This window comes from Chiloscyllium plagiosum, unplaced genomic scaffold (genome assembly GCF_037043375.1).
Source record: "Chiloscyllium plagiosum isolate Xiang-an unplaced genomic scaffold, Cpla_swu_hap1 HiC_scaffold_16, whole genome shotgun sequence".
In the NCBI taxonomy this organism is placed as follows: Eukaryota; Metazoa; Chordata; class Chondrichthyes; order Orectolobiformes; family Hemiscylliidae; genus Chiloscyllium; species Chiloscyllium plagiosum.
Genome location: NW_028270154.1, coordinates 77,386,801 through 77,401,406, shown reverse-complemented (window position 1 = coordinate 77,401,406; position 14,606 = coordinate 77,386,801). Strand labels below are relative to the sequence as shown.

Here is a 14,606-nt window from a genome sequence, read left to right as displayed (position 1 = left end):
AAGAACCACAAATTTGACTGGGACAACATAATGATACTAGTATAGGCTAAATAAAGAACACCGAGGGAATTCCTGGAAACATGGTACTCATCCTCAGACTCCATCGGCCGCTGCAATGGAAAATCAGGACTGGCACCAACTGGAAACAGCTCAAACAGAACAGAAAATTCAAAGCGGAACATTACAGCAGCGCTTCGCTGGAGGCAACACAGCATTGTTGATGCCATCTAGACAGGGGATGAAATGTCTGCCAACAAACCTATCAGCTTGGCGAACAGACCGACAATAAATCCAATCAGCTCCTGAGCTACAAATCTTACAAAAACATTTAAATCGGTACATGTACTAACCTCTGGGTGTGCTAGGTAGGACCCAGGTTGCTGTGCAGGGGTATGAAGTTTCCAGGAGTTTGTACATTTGGGTTAATTTGATTGAGTACTTCAAGTACCAAGTTTGCAATCTAGTCGTTACTGATTGTTAATGTCACTCCTTCGTTACCTGTGCTATAACGCAGGTGATGTGAGTTATATCACAGTTTGCACGTAGCATTGCAGGGCAGTGATGGCTGAGTAGTACTGTATTATCCATAGACTATTAGTCCAGAGACTCAGGTAATGTTTTGGTGGTCCAGGTTTGAATCCCACCAACCACCTAGAGTGGGAGAATGGTTTGTGGTTTTTACAAGGGCTCATGTAGCTGTATTGGCAGTGTTTTAGCTGCTGAGTTAGGAGGCGCAAGTTCAAGTCAAACCTACTCCAGAGGTGTGTCATAACATCTCCAAATTGATTAAAAATCTCAATATAGGACTGAAGGGATCTTTCCTGTTCATTTGTAAACAATCGCCACTATTCATATTGTACCTTTAATACAGTTAATTCTGCTATAACGCAGTAGTTCCTTTCTCGTCAATCCCATAATATAAGAAAATCGCATAATAGCTGCGCCATATATACTAATGGGGCAAGAATCACATTATAACCAATACATGCTTTAAAACTTTGTGTTTTAGAAACAATGTCCTCAATTAATCAATCATGTTATAACGAATTTGCGTTAACAAAGCATGCATTATAGCAGAACAGCCTGTATGGTAGTGGCATTATTGACCAGAATTTGATGCTGACTCGCATACGGAACTATTAGGATAGATTATCAAAGAGGGAAATTTTAAAGAGTATCTTAAAGAAAAGGAGGGTGGGAATTCTAAAGTTGAAGGCCTCAGTAGCTAAAGGTAGGGCTGCCTGAAATGGAGCAATTAAAGCCAATGATGTGCCAGAAGCCAGTACTCAAGGAGAGCATAGATCTCAGAAAGTTGTGGAGCTGGAAGAGATTACAATTTGAAAGCAAACATGAGAATTTTAAAACCAGAACATTACCAGACCAACAGCCAATACAGGTCAGCAAGCAGACCCAGGTCATGGATGCAAGTCAGGATGAGGGCAGCAAAGTTTTGAAAGGGCTATATAATGGGTCACCACTCTCAGACCGGAACATAGGCTGTCTGAAATCTTACAGAAGTACTTCAAAGTTTGATGATATAACAAAATATAAAATATAATACAGTATTAAGATTTTCCATTTGAGGACTTAGTTTGAACTGTTTTGATTAAAGTTATACCATTGTTATACCAATTGTATTTAATGTGCAAGTCAAGCCAATTCCACAAATGAAGTAATGCTCTGTCATTTTGCATTAAACATGATCTGACTGAATTTTAGTACAGGTTGAAGGGCTGAATAGCTTACACCTGTTCCCAATGTTCCTATTTTCAAAAAATGTCTGCTACTAGTTTTTGAAGAAAATGAAAACAATGATCAAAAATTGTAAGTTATCATTCCTATGGGGGATAAAAGATAAATCTTATGACTATGACTCTTGAAGATCATTGTTCAACTGCATCAAGTTGGTGTGGAAGCAACACTCAGGGAGAAGATATTTAATTAATTGGTTCTAACAACTATCACTCCCTGTCCTCTAACTGATCTGAGTGCCTCATATTGATAATTCCAAGTTCAGTGTGAAAAGCTGATGCTTTTGCTTGTGAAATGCTGACAAGTTGACACATATCTTGAAACACTGATGTCAGCTGAAATGGCTGACAGCTTGCATATATTTACACCCAAGCTGAAGTTGTACAACTTACATCAAATATTCTGAGAGGCATAAATGGGTTTTGGAGAGACACCGAATTGGGAATCTGGTCAAATTAGCCCTCAGATTTGTTGGTGGACCACATTCCCCAAATTATGGGCCCAGACCAGAGGCTAAAGAAAGTGTTCTCATGTGACAGCGTTAGGCTTGGTTCAGTGATAGTATGTCAGTTTCAACCTCAGAAGGGTAAGGATTGAAGATTCACTCTTGAGAACATATACATATTTTAGTGCTTTCAAAGAGACTTGCTCTTTCAAAAAAGTAGTTAAACTAAAGTCCTCTCAGAGAATCCAATACCTCTGTTTGAAGAGGAGCTTGGGATCTCTCCCATGACTTGTTTTGTCACTCTACTGTCATAATTGTTAACAGACTATCTATTTGTTTATCTCAGTGCTGTCTGTGCACTAATGGAACTGTTGCCTTGAGGTGAGAAGTTAATTTAAGCCCCTGTCCACGTTAGTCATTTCTCTCATTGCTGTTTAAAGAAAGAAAGACTTACAGAACATAGAACAGTACAGCACAGTACAGGCTCTTCGACCCTTGATGTTGTGCCAACCTTTTATCCAACTCTAAGATCAAACTTACCTACATACCCTTCATTTTACCCTCATCCATGTGCCTACCCAAATGTCCCTAATGTATCTGACTCTACTACCATCGCTGGCAGGGCATTCCGTGCACCCACCACTCTCTGTGTAAAGAACCTACCTCTGACATCTCCCCTAAACTTTCCACCAATCACCTGAAAATTATACCACTTTGTGATGGCAACTTCCGCCCTGGGAAAAAGTCTCTGGCTATCCACTCCATCTACGTCTTTCATCCACTTGTACACCTCTATCAAGACACCTCTCATCCTTCTTAGCTCTGGTGAGAATTGCATCTATTTTTAACCATTCTCATACTCAGATGTCACAAAACAGAATGCACCCAAATAAGTATTTTCAAAGTGTAATCATTGCTGTGGTATTGGAAACATGGCAGTCAATTTGGTCAGACTGCAATGTGAGAGTGATACATAATACAGGGGAACCTCGATTAGCCTAACGTAATGGGCAGGCACTATTTCGTTCGGATAATCGATTATTCGGTTAGTCAATTAAACGTCTTTCCTCTGGGGCTCAGAGTTTTTAAAGGCAGCTCCGTGTTCAGGAGACGGCAGAAGCACACAACACTGTCGCCCAACACCGTCCCCCGCCCCCAACACTGCCCCCCAACCCCGTGCAACACTTTACCCCGACCCCAGCACTGCCCCCCAACTCTGTGCAACACCTTACCCCGGCCCCAGCACTGCTCCCCCAACCCCGTGCAACACCTTACCCTGCCCACAACACTGCCCACCAACCCCGTGCAACACTGTCCCCCAACCCCGTGCAACACCATCCCCTGCGCCCAGCACTGCCCCCATACCTGTGCAACACCGTCCCCTGCCCCCAGCACTGCCCCCCAACCCCGTGCAACACCTTACTCTGCCCCCAGCACTGCCCCACCAACCCCATGGAACACCTTACCCCGCCCCCAACACTGCCCCCGCAACCCCGTGCAACACCATCCCCCGCCCCCAGCACTGCCCCCCAACCCTGTGCAACACCTTACCCCACCCCCAGCACTGCCCCCCAACCCCATGCAACACCTTACCTCGCCCCCAACACTGCCCCCCAACCCTGTGCAACACCGTCCCCACCCACAGCACTGTCCCCCAACCCCATGCAACACCGTCCCCACCCACAGCACTGTCCCCCAACCTCATGCAACACCTTACCTCGCCCACAGCACTGCCCCCCAACCCCATGCAACACCTTACCCCACCCCCAGCACTGCCCCCCAACCCCATGCAACACCTTACCCCACCCCCAGCACTGCCCCCCAACCCCATGCAACACCTTACCCCACCCCCAACAATGCCCCACAACCCGGTGCAACACCGTCCCCTGCCCACAGCACTGCACCCCCAACCCCATGCAACACCTTACCCCACCCCCAACAATGCCCCACAACCCGGTGCAACACCGTACCCTGCCTCCAGCACTGCCCTCAACAATGTGCAAGACCTTACCCTGCCCTCAACACTGCACCCCAACTCCATGCAACACCTTACCCCGCCCCCAGCACTGCCCCCCAACCCCGTGCAACACCTTACCCCGCACCCAGCACTGCCCCCCAACCCCATCCAACACCTTATCCTGCCCCCAATGCTGCCCCCCAAACCCGTGCGACACCGTCCCAGCCCCCAACACCACCCCCCCAAACCCATGCAACACCATCCCCCACCCCCAACACTGCCCCCCCAAACCCCGTGCAACACCGTCCTCTGCCCCCATCACTGCCCCCAAACCCGTGCAACACCTTACCCCACCACCAACACCGACCACCCACAGCCCCATGCAACAACTCACCCCGCCACCAACACTGCCCGTCCCCAACCCCAACATCGCCCCCTCACCTCCGTGCAACACCTCACCCCACCCCCAACATCACCCCCTCAACCCCATGCAACACCTCATCCTGCCCCCAACCCCGGCTGCCCGTCCGCAACCCCATGCAACACCTCACCCTGCCCCCAACACCTCCCCCCAGCCCCCAAAACTGCACCCCCGCCCCCAACCTCATGCAACACCACCCCCAACTGCAGGCACACTCACCCTGCTCTCTGGGGTAGCTGGACTGGACACCAACAACAAGACTGCTGCAGTGCGCGCGCGCGCACACACCCTGCAACGTTTTGAAAGGTTCCACCTTTGCCCTGTACAGGACAACGTCGGAGAGATTATCTGGGCAAGGGGGGTTTAGGTTACACCTTGTGTAGAGCTCCAGGGAAAGTGTGGGGAGAGAGAGAGAGGCCAGGCAATCAGTCACTTGGAGATGGTGCCTGATCGTTGTGCACAAAAAACGCGATCACTGTTGGAAACACGTCTTTGATGTAACGTTTCCATCAGGACCTGGAGATCTCCTTCGGATAATCTAATTTTCGGATAAGTGGAATTTGGATAATTGAGGTTCCTCTGTATATTGCAGGGGCCTTGCTTGCAGATAAATATTGGTCAAAATGCTGGGGAGAACTTTTCCCGGCTCCTCTTCAAAATAGCTCCAGAGAAATCTCTTCCAAACCTCAACAGCTCTGATAGTGTGGCACTTCCTCAGAACCACGATGGAGCGTTTACCTGGATTTTGTGCTCAGGTCTTTGAAGTAGGAATTGAATCAATAACCTCTGGCACGGAGATGGGAATGCCACTGTGAGCCAAGGTTGACTGTGAGATCTTAGTGTTACATTTAGGACTGCATCTGTCCACCTAATGATTAGACTTCAAAACAAACATCGTAAGTTGTAAAATCATGTGGAATGTCTTGAAATGTACAAGATTCACTTGAAAACACAAGTTCTTTCTTAATGTGAATGATATTAGGAGACCAATCCACAAAACAAGCAACAAATTGCAGTTTTTAAAGTTTTTTTCTTATATAGCCTCCACTTTGAAGATACAAAAACAGAAGCTGCTGGACAGGGATAACTCCATGGTGCTGTGCCTATTTGATAGGGATGCTTTTCTCTGTCTAAGGGATGAGGTAATTACTTCAGGAGTAGTTATTGAATTTTGATTTCCAAATAGCATCACTACAAGCACACCTGAGTGTTTTTCAGCATCTCTGGGTGTCTGTAATTTCAGTTTAATTAATCAGTTGGAGTTGTGAATGTGCAGAAGGATGAGTAAATTTAATCTTAATGTGAGAATGTTTTCACCAGTGTTACTAGAATCAGAGTGTCAGCGTTATAGTAACCTTTTATTTTGCTGATTTTTATTTTGTTTCAGCAGTCAGGATCCTGCTGAGAGCAATTCAAGACGACAACCATTTACACGTACATTATTGTTTTATTTGTTCTGTGCTTTATACGACATCCTGGATTCATATATCAGCTTTAGTACAGTGTTCCAAGGCACTGCTCAGCAGCCTTATCACAAAAACATTGACCCTGATCACACAGGGAGCACCACCAGTTGCAATTTACCCCGAAGCACACACCATCCTGATTTGGAACTAAATCAATTTATTCTTCACTATCACTGGATTAAAGCCCTGGAATACCCTTCCAAATATTACTGAGACTGGCCGCACACCACATGGACAGCTATAAGAAGGTAGCTCACCAGGGCAATTAAGGTTAGCTCTGCCAGCAATACCAATGTGCCAAGGATATTTTTTTTTTTAATTCAGGTGGCCAAAAAAGGTAGATTTTAATAAGTAACTTAAAGATGGAGAGATGCAGAAAGGTATTGGAAAAAAATGTTTTAAGTCTTGGGACTTCAGCATGTGAAGGCATGGCCATAAGTGGTGGAGCAATATAATTCGGCTGATCAAGAGGCTAGATCTTAGAGGGTTGTCGAGCTGGAGATTTCAGAGGTGGAGAGCACGGATCGTGAAATTAGTACTGTAGTAGTTGTGGTATGTAGCTCAAGTAAGAGTGATGTGAGGGAGCTGAAAACCTATTGGCCTTCAAGTAAGTGCTAACATAAAACCAATGGAGACTATCTGAAATAGGAGCTACTGTCAACCCCAAACTAAGTTGAAGATGTAATAGGTGATATTACTGGGATGAGGCAGGTGGGAGGTGAATCCAGGCCTACAATGCAGCCCATTACCTTTACTAAGGAGCATTGTCTGACAGGTCAATGGCAAGTTTTGCATCCATTCTCTCTTCCATGCCTGAGACCTGCCACAGACATCTGAATTTGTTGCTTTCCCCTTCTTTGATAGGGCTAAAAATGCACTCTTAGTTGCTCAGCTCTCACGCAGTTTGTGTAAATAAATGGTCTGCTTATAATTGTAGCAACAATGCCAGACATCACGAGGAGATAGCCAATGGCATTTACACCACAATCAAAGACTTTCTCTAATTTTCACCCATCCTTTCTCAAAGATACTGGATCGACAGCTACCCTCTCCACTCTCTCATGTAATTAGTGTGGCGGGGAAAAGTCAGATCTGATCCAGATCCTATTCTCATCCACCTTTCAAATGTGAGCACCCTCCAGTAGAAGGCTGGATGGCTTAACTGGGCAGCAAGCTGAGCTGGATTTTATGATTTACATCTCCTCAAATCCTGCACAGTAATTTTGAGGAAACAATAATTTGGTACCATCAACAACCCTGCGCTGAAAGAAAGAACTTGAAGTTATGCTGCATGTTTCATAACCCAGGGCATCCCAAATAATTTCACATACAATGAAATGCTTTAGTTGTGTCATACTGCAGTTTCCTTGCTAACAGCATTGTGGGTCTACCTCTAGTAGGTGGACTGCAGCAATTCAATGAGGTAGTGCACCATCACCTTCTCAAGGGTAACTAGGGGCAGGCAATGCTGGCCTAGGCAATGACACCCACATCCCAGAAGTGAATAACAAAACCTCTCTGTTACAGTGTAGGAAATGCAGCAGCCAACAGTAAAGTTCCCAGAGGGTTGGATGATCCAGCATTGAAAATATTTGATGCTGGGACAGACAGAGCTTTGGTGTTTTGGGGAATTGAGGGATATGGGGAATGGATGGGAAAGTGGAACTGAACCAGATCAGCAATGAACATATTGAACCGTGGAACAAGCGTGGAACTCCATATAGTCTACTCCTGCTCCCATTTCTTGTCTATCCCACAAACATATATGTCATATTGACTGGATCATGTCTTGATGGTTGTGATGCTTGAGGTCAAAATACCCTGCACTCTTCTTTGAACAGTGCCATGAGAACTCGTCTATCTGTTGAGGGCAGGCAACGCTTTGGTTTACCATCTTATCTGCAAGGGGACATTTTTGATATTGTGGTACTCCTTCAGTGCACCATTGAAATGTCTTCTATACTTGCAGCTGTGGAGTGTGACTTGAACTGACAATTCACTGACTCAGAGATGAAAATGCTGCCCATGTGGATGTGAGTGATGGGAAGGGGGAATAGCTGTCTGCATGTTCTGCTTCTGATCTATTGGAGGAATTGATTTGAAATGACACAATGTCTACAAACAAATGAATTTGAAGCAGGAGTAAACCAGGGGAAGCCTGGTCCACCATTCTATAAGATCACTTCACATGCCTGTTTGGCTCTGGGAATCTTGTCAAGAATCTATCCACCTCCTCCTTAAAACTATTCAAGTACTTTGCTTGCATGACCTTTTGAAGAAGAGAGTTCCAAAGTATCATGACCCTCTAAATTTCTTCTTATGTCCATCATAAATTAACAACTTTTTTTTTAAAAAAGTGATCTTTTGTTGTGGATTCTAGATTAGAGGCAGGTCAGAGAAGTTTCACGAGATTAATTCCAGAGATGATAAGGCTTGTCTTATGAGGAGAGATTGAGCAGTTAGGTCCTTACTGACTAGAGTTGAGAAGAATGAGAGGAGATCTAATTGATGGTAAACGTTCTTCTCTGATCACTACACCTCTAATTTTGGTGTCATCTGCAAACTTACTAGCCATACCACCTTTATTCATATCCAGATCATTTATATAAATGATGAAATGCAGTGGACCCAGCACTAATCCTTATGGTACACCTCTGGTCCCAAGCCTCCAGTCTGAAAAGGAACCCTCCAGCATCAACCTCTGTCTTCTACCATCCAGCCAGTTCTGCATCGAAATGGCAAGTTCTGTCTGTATTCCAACCTTGCTAGCCAGTCTCCCATGATGAACCTTGTTGAACGCCTTACTGAAATCCATATAGATCATGTTCACCACTCTGCCCTCATCAATCCTCTTTGCTACTTCTTCAAAAAACTCAATCATGTTAGTGAGACATGATGTCCCACGCAAAACGCTATGTATGTTGACTATCCCAATCAGTCCTTGCCTATCCAAATACATGTAAACCCTGTCCCTCAGGATTCCCTCTAAGAACTTGCCCAACACCAATGTCAGGCCCACCGGTCTATCGTCCCCTGTATTTTCCTCACAACCTTTCTTAAATAGTGGTACCACGTTAGCCAACCTCCAATCTTCCAGCTCCTCACCTGTGACTATCAATGATCCAAATATATCAGCTAGGGGCCCGGCAATCAATTCTCTAGCTTCCCACAGAGTTCGAGGGTAAACTTGATCAGGTCCTGGGGATTTATATACCTCTATGCATTTTAAGACATCCAGCCCTTCTTCCTCTGTAATATGGACATTTTTCAAGATGTCACCACCTATTTCCCCACATTTTGTATCTTCCATGTCCTTCTCCACAATAAACACTGTTGCAAAATACTTATCTAGTATCTCCCTCATCTCCTGCGGTTCCACACATAGGCTGCCTTCCCAACACCTAACAGCCTTGCATTTCATCCTAACAGGAATATACTGTCTCTGGACTCTCGTTATCTCATTTTTGAAGGCTTCCCATTTTCTAGCCATCCCTTTACCTGCGAACATCCAACCCCAATCAACTTTTGAAAGTTCTTGCCTAATAACATCAAACTTGATCTTCAACCAATTTAGAACTTTAACTTTTAGATCCTGTCTATCCTTTCCCATCACCATTTTAAACTAGCAAAATTATGGCTGCTGGCTGCAAAGCGCTCCCCCACTGACACCTCAGTCACGGGGAGAGTACAATGAGATCTCGATCAGATGGGCCAATGGGTCGAGGAATGGCAGATGGAGTTTAATTTAAATAAATGTGAAGTGCTGCATTTTGTAAAGGAAAATCAGAGGAGGACTTATACACTTAATGGCAAGGTCCTGGGGAATGTTGCTGAACAAAGAGACCTTGGAGTGCAGGTTCATAGTTCCTTGAAAGTGGAGTCTCAGATAGATAGGGTCGTGAAGAAGGCATTCAGTATACTTTCCTTTATTGGTCAGAGCACTGAGTATAGGAATTTGGAGGTCATGTTGGGTCTGTACAGGACTTTGGTTAGACCACTTTTAGAATATTGTGTGCAACTCTGTTTTCCCTCCTATAGGAATTAAGGTGTGAACCTTCAAAGGGTTCAGAAAAGATTTACAACGATGTTACCAATGTTGGAGGGTTTGAGCTATAGGGAGAGGCTGAATAGGCTGGGGCTGTTTTCCCTGAAGTGTCAGAGGCTGAGGGGGGACTTTATAGAGATTTATAAAATCATGAGAGGCATGGATAGGGTAAATGGACAAGGTCTTCTCCCTGGGTTGGGGGAGTTCAGAACTAGAGAACATAAGTTTAATGTGAGAGGGGAAAGATTTACAAGGGACCTAAGGGGCAAATTTTTCACACATGTATGGTGAATGTATGGAATGAGCTGCCAGATGAAGTGGTGGAGGCTGATACAATTACAACATTTAAAAGGCATCTGGATGGGTATATGAATCAAAACGGTTTAGAGGGATATGGGCCAAGTGCTGGCAAATGGGACTAGATTGGGTTGAGGTATCTGGTCAGCATGGACGAGTTGGACCAAAGCGTCTGTTTCCGTGCTGTACATCTCTATGACGTATGCAAGATAGGTAGGAAATTGACAAAGCAGATGTAAAACGGATGTTAAAAGGGCAATCTAGAAAGAGAGACCACACCTTTAGGATAACAGGTGGCAGATTTAAAACTGAGATGAAGAGGAATGACTTCTTTCAAAGTGAGTCTGTGGAATTCACTCCCCCAGAATACAGTGGGTGTTGGGACACTGAATAATCTTAAGGAAGAGTAGACAAATTTTAATCAGTAATAGGTTATGGGGAGAGTGCAAGAGGTAGAATTGAGGCCTGAATGAGATATGCCATGATTATATTGGATGGTTGAGTAGGCTCAAGGGACTGAATTGCCTACTCTTATTCCTAGTTCTCATTCTTGCACAAGAGAAAACATCCTATCCCCATCCATCGTTGCAACCCTTCATGATCTTATATGTTCCAATCAAGTCGCTTCCAAACTCCAGCAAATACAAACCTAGTGTGTCCATTTTTCCAAGTCTCTGTGCCACTTAAGCAGTTTGATGACTGCACATTTGCCCAAATAGTTCCAAAGACTATGCAAATGCTGAGATCAGAGTGCTGATATTCAGTAACTTTAAGAAGCGCAGTCGAAAATAACATTCATCTTCTGTTCCTTTCTATAATCTGGTCCATTTTAGGACACGTGCACGTCACTGACTTCAACATTGCAGCGTTGGTGAAGGAGGAGAAGCAGGCTACTTCCATCGCAGGCACAAAACCCTACATGGGTAAGTGTGGGAGACTGAGGATTGGCTGACTAATAATAAGAGCTTGGACATATTTAGTACATTTCACAATTTTAATGTATATCAAAGCACTTTACAACCAATGTAGTTTTATTGAAATGTAATCAGTGTTGTATTGGAAGAAGCTCCACAAGTATTTTATACACTGCAAACTCCCACGCACAGCAATGTGATAACAACCACATCATTTCTTCTGTGTGATGTTGGTTGAGGGTTAAATATTAACAGAGACTGTAGAGAACTCCACTGTCCCTCAAAACAGTGCCAGAAGATCTTTTCCATCTATTTGAATGTGAAGGTCAGGCCTTGGTTTAATGTCTCATCTGAAAGGTGGCACTCACTGAGTGCTGACTACAGTTTCAGCCTGGATCGTGTGCTTAAGTCACTAGAGTGGGACTCAAATGGACAACTTTATTTAGTCAGTTTGGAACTAATTGTTTTGAAGGAAAATAATCAAATTATGTGAGATATATCAGAAGCTATATTATAGATGAGTATTCATTGTTAAGAATGAACAGTAACAATACCCTTGTATTGATATAGCATAATAAAACATCCCAAGGTACTTCACAGGAGAATTAACAAACAAAATTGGAAACCAAACCACATGAAGAGAAGTTAGTACAGGTAGCATTCGGTTTATTAAAAGAACAAAGTTTTAAGGAACATCTTAAAGAGAAGAGTGATGGAGAGGCAAGGAAGGTTAAGGGAGAGAGTCCTAAAGATTGGGGTTAAAGCAGCTGATGGTACAACAGCTGCTGATGGAGTAATTACATGAGCTAGAATTGGAAGAGTGCTGTCATCTCTGTGTTAGTGTGATGCCTTGAGAAAAGTATAGGCACCACCACAAGACGAGAATATCACTACATTTATTAGGTATGGAAGTCAAGTTTTGTTGGATTGCTGAGTCAATCAGCTGTAATATAATAGAATACAGAACAGTACAGCACAAGGAAAGGACTTTAGGCCATGATGCCTTTCTAAACTAATCCCAACTGCCTACATATGGCCCGTATTCCTCCATTCTCTGCCTACTCATGTGTCTGTCTCAATGCCTCTTGAACATTGCTATCATATCTGCTTCTACAACCACTCCTAGCAGTGCATTCCAGGCGTCTACCACACTCTGTAAAAAAACACTTGCCTCACGCATCTCCTTTAAACTTTCCCCTCTCACTTTAAACCTTTAGCCCTTAGTATTTGACATTTTCACTCTGGGAAAGACACTCCAAATGTACACCCAATACTTGTCTCTCATGATTTTAAATATTTCTTTCAGATGACCCCTCAGCCTCCGATGCTCTTGTGAAAACAATCCAAGTTTTTCCAACCTCTCCTTATAGCTAATACACTCCAATCCAGGCACCGTTCTGATAAACTTTTTCTGCATCCTCTCTAAAATCTCCACATCACCTCACAGTGGATTAAACTCCATCTGCCATTTCTCTGCCCAACTTTCTAGTTGATCTATTTCTTTCTGCATCCTTTGACATCTTTTTTGACTATCCACAATTCTACCAATTTTCATGTCATCTGCAAACTTACTAATTAGTCCACTGACGTTTTAATCTAAATCATTTATATATATTGCAAACAATATAGGCCCCAACACTGATCCTTGTGGAACACCACTGGTTACAGACCTCTGGTCAGAAAGGCATCCCTCCACAACTACACTCTGTCTTCTATGGCCAAACCAATTTTGGATCTAACCTGCCAACTCACCATGGATTCCATGTGATTTGATCTTCTGGACCACCCTACCATGAGGGACCTTGTTAAATGCAATAGGCACAGCAGGAGTTATAACAGTGTAGAACAACAGTTTATGTTTAAGCAGTATCTTTAATGCAAGGCGTCTCAAGATGGAGGTGGTGATGTAATTATATTGTCACCAGACTAGTGCTCTAGGGACATCAATTTGAATTCCACCATAGTCATACAGCGCAGAAGAAGCCCTTCAGCACATCAAGTCTGTTTCAATATATCTGTACGAATCTCATATTCCAACATTTGGCCTGTAGCTTTGAATTTTATGATACTTCAAGTGCTCATCCACATACTTTTTTTAAAAGTTGAGAGGTTTCCCAAGACAGTGCACTCCAAAATTCCACCAGCCTTTGAGTGAAAAATGTTCTCTTTAAATCATCTCTAAACTTCCTGCCTTTCACCTTAAAATGATGCCTCTTCATTTTTGACTCTTCAACTAAGGGGCAGACAGTGAAATTTGAATCATCAATCTTCTGGAATAAGAAGTTAGTGTAAACGAGACCATGTAATTGTTGTTGATTATTCATTAAAATTCTATAGGGACATCTTTACCTGGCCCGACCCACATATGATTCCAGACCCACAGTAATATGGTTTAATCTTAACTGCTCTCTGAAATGGCCAAAAACCAGTCAGTTGAAGCAGTATTAAGGATGGATAATAAGTGCTGGTCCATTCTACATTATCCACATGCCATGTTTTTTTAAAGGTGCTAGACAGGAGCATGAAGAAAGCCATATTCTTGCTAGTCTGATGCTAGGTCTGTTCTTTTGGGATCCAGTTCCTTTTGGTATGGGTTGTGGAGTTCTATGGAGCTAGTACAGAGCATGCTGTATGCTAGATGTGCACGGAACTGACAGAGGTTCTCCCCAAGGCTGGAAGCAAAGAATTGGAATAGGATAGAGGAAAGCAGAATGAATTCTGTGAGTGGATAGCCCTTTCCATAAAGTAGGGCCACTGTTTGTTTTTTTCAATATGAGCCACATCCCTTAATGTGTCGGATGTCAAACCCCAGGAGAGTAGGTGTAATTGCAAAAACCACATTTTAATGCTGCCAATGTAGTATTCTCGTTATATCAAGCACCATATTTGGAAAGTTACTGAGATAGTCCAATGAGTGGATTTTGTTGTATTGTGTGAGGTGCATGATGTGGTTTGTGACAGAATAGTTGACTTTTTATTCACCTAAAGTCATGCTTAGTTTGGATATGAAACAGGACAGTACAGCAAGCATCCTGTAGGTGAGGATGCTGTCAGTTCATTCTAGTGTTGATTACAGTTCTAACATTGTCACAGGAATCACATCAGTGTAAAGAGCTTAACCACAGCCTGGATACAGCAGTCAAGTAACTGAATACAGATGTGCTGGTCTGGAGATAGCTTAAATTATTAATTCACCAATTCCACCTCTAAACCACAACCACACTGCCAAGATAAGATGTTCCTCGGCCCATCTTATAGACAGGGAAAAGACAGATTCCACACACCCAGCCATATTTGAACAGTGATGAG

At 43.6% G+C, this 14,606-nt stretch overlaps 1 protein-coding gene across 2 annotated transcripts in view; it reads left to right on the top strand.

Annotated features, from left to right (window-relative positions):
- Window positions 1-14,606, top strand: part of stk32a (serine/threonine kinase 32A) — a 289,304-nt gene that overhangs the window by 181,050 nt on the left and 93,648 nt on the right. For both annotated transcript variants that reach the window (XM_043703955.2, XM_043703956.2), the window contains exon 6: window positions 11,217-11,306. In XM_043703955.2, coding sequence (XP_043559890.2) covers window positions 11,217-11,306 — 90 coding nt within the window. The remainder of the gene's footprint in view (window positions 1-11,216; window positions 11,307-14,606) is intronic.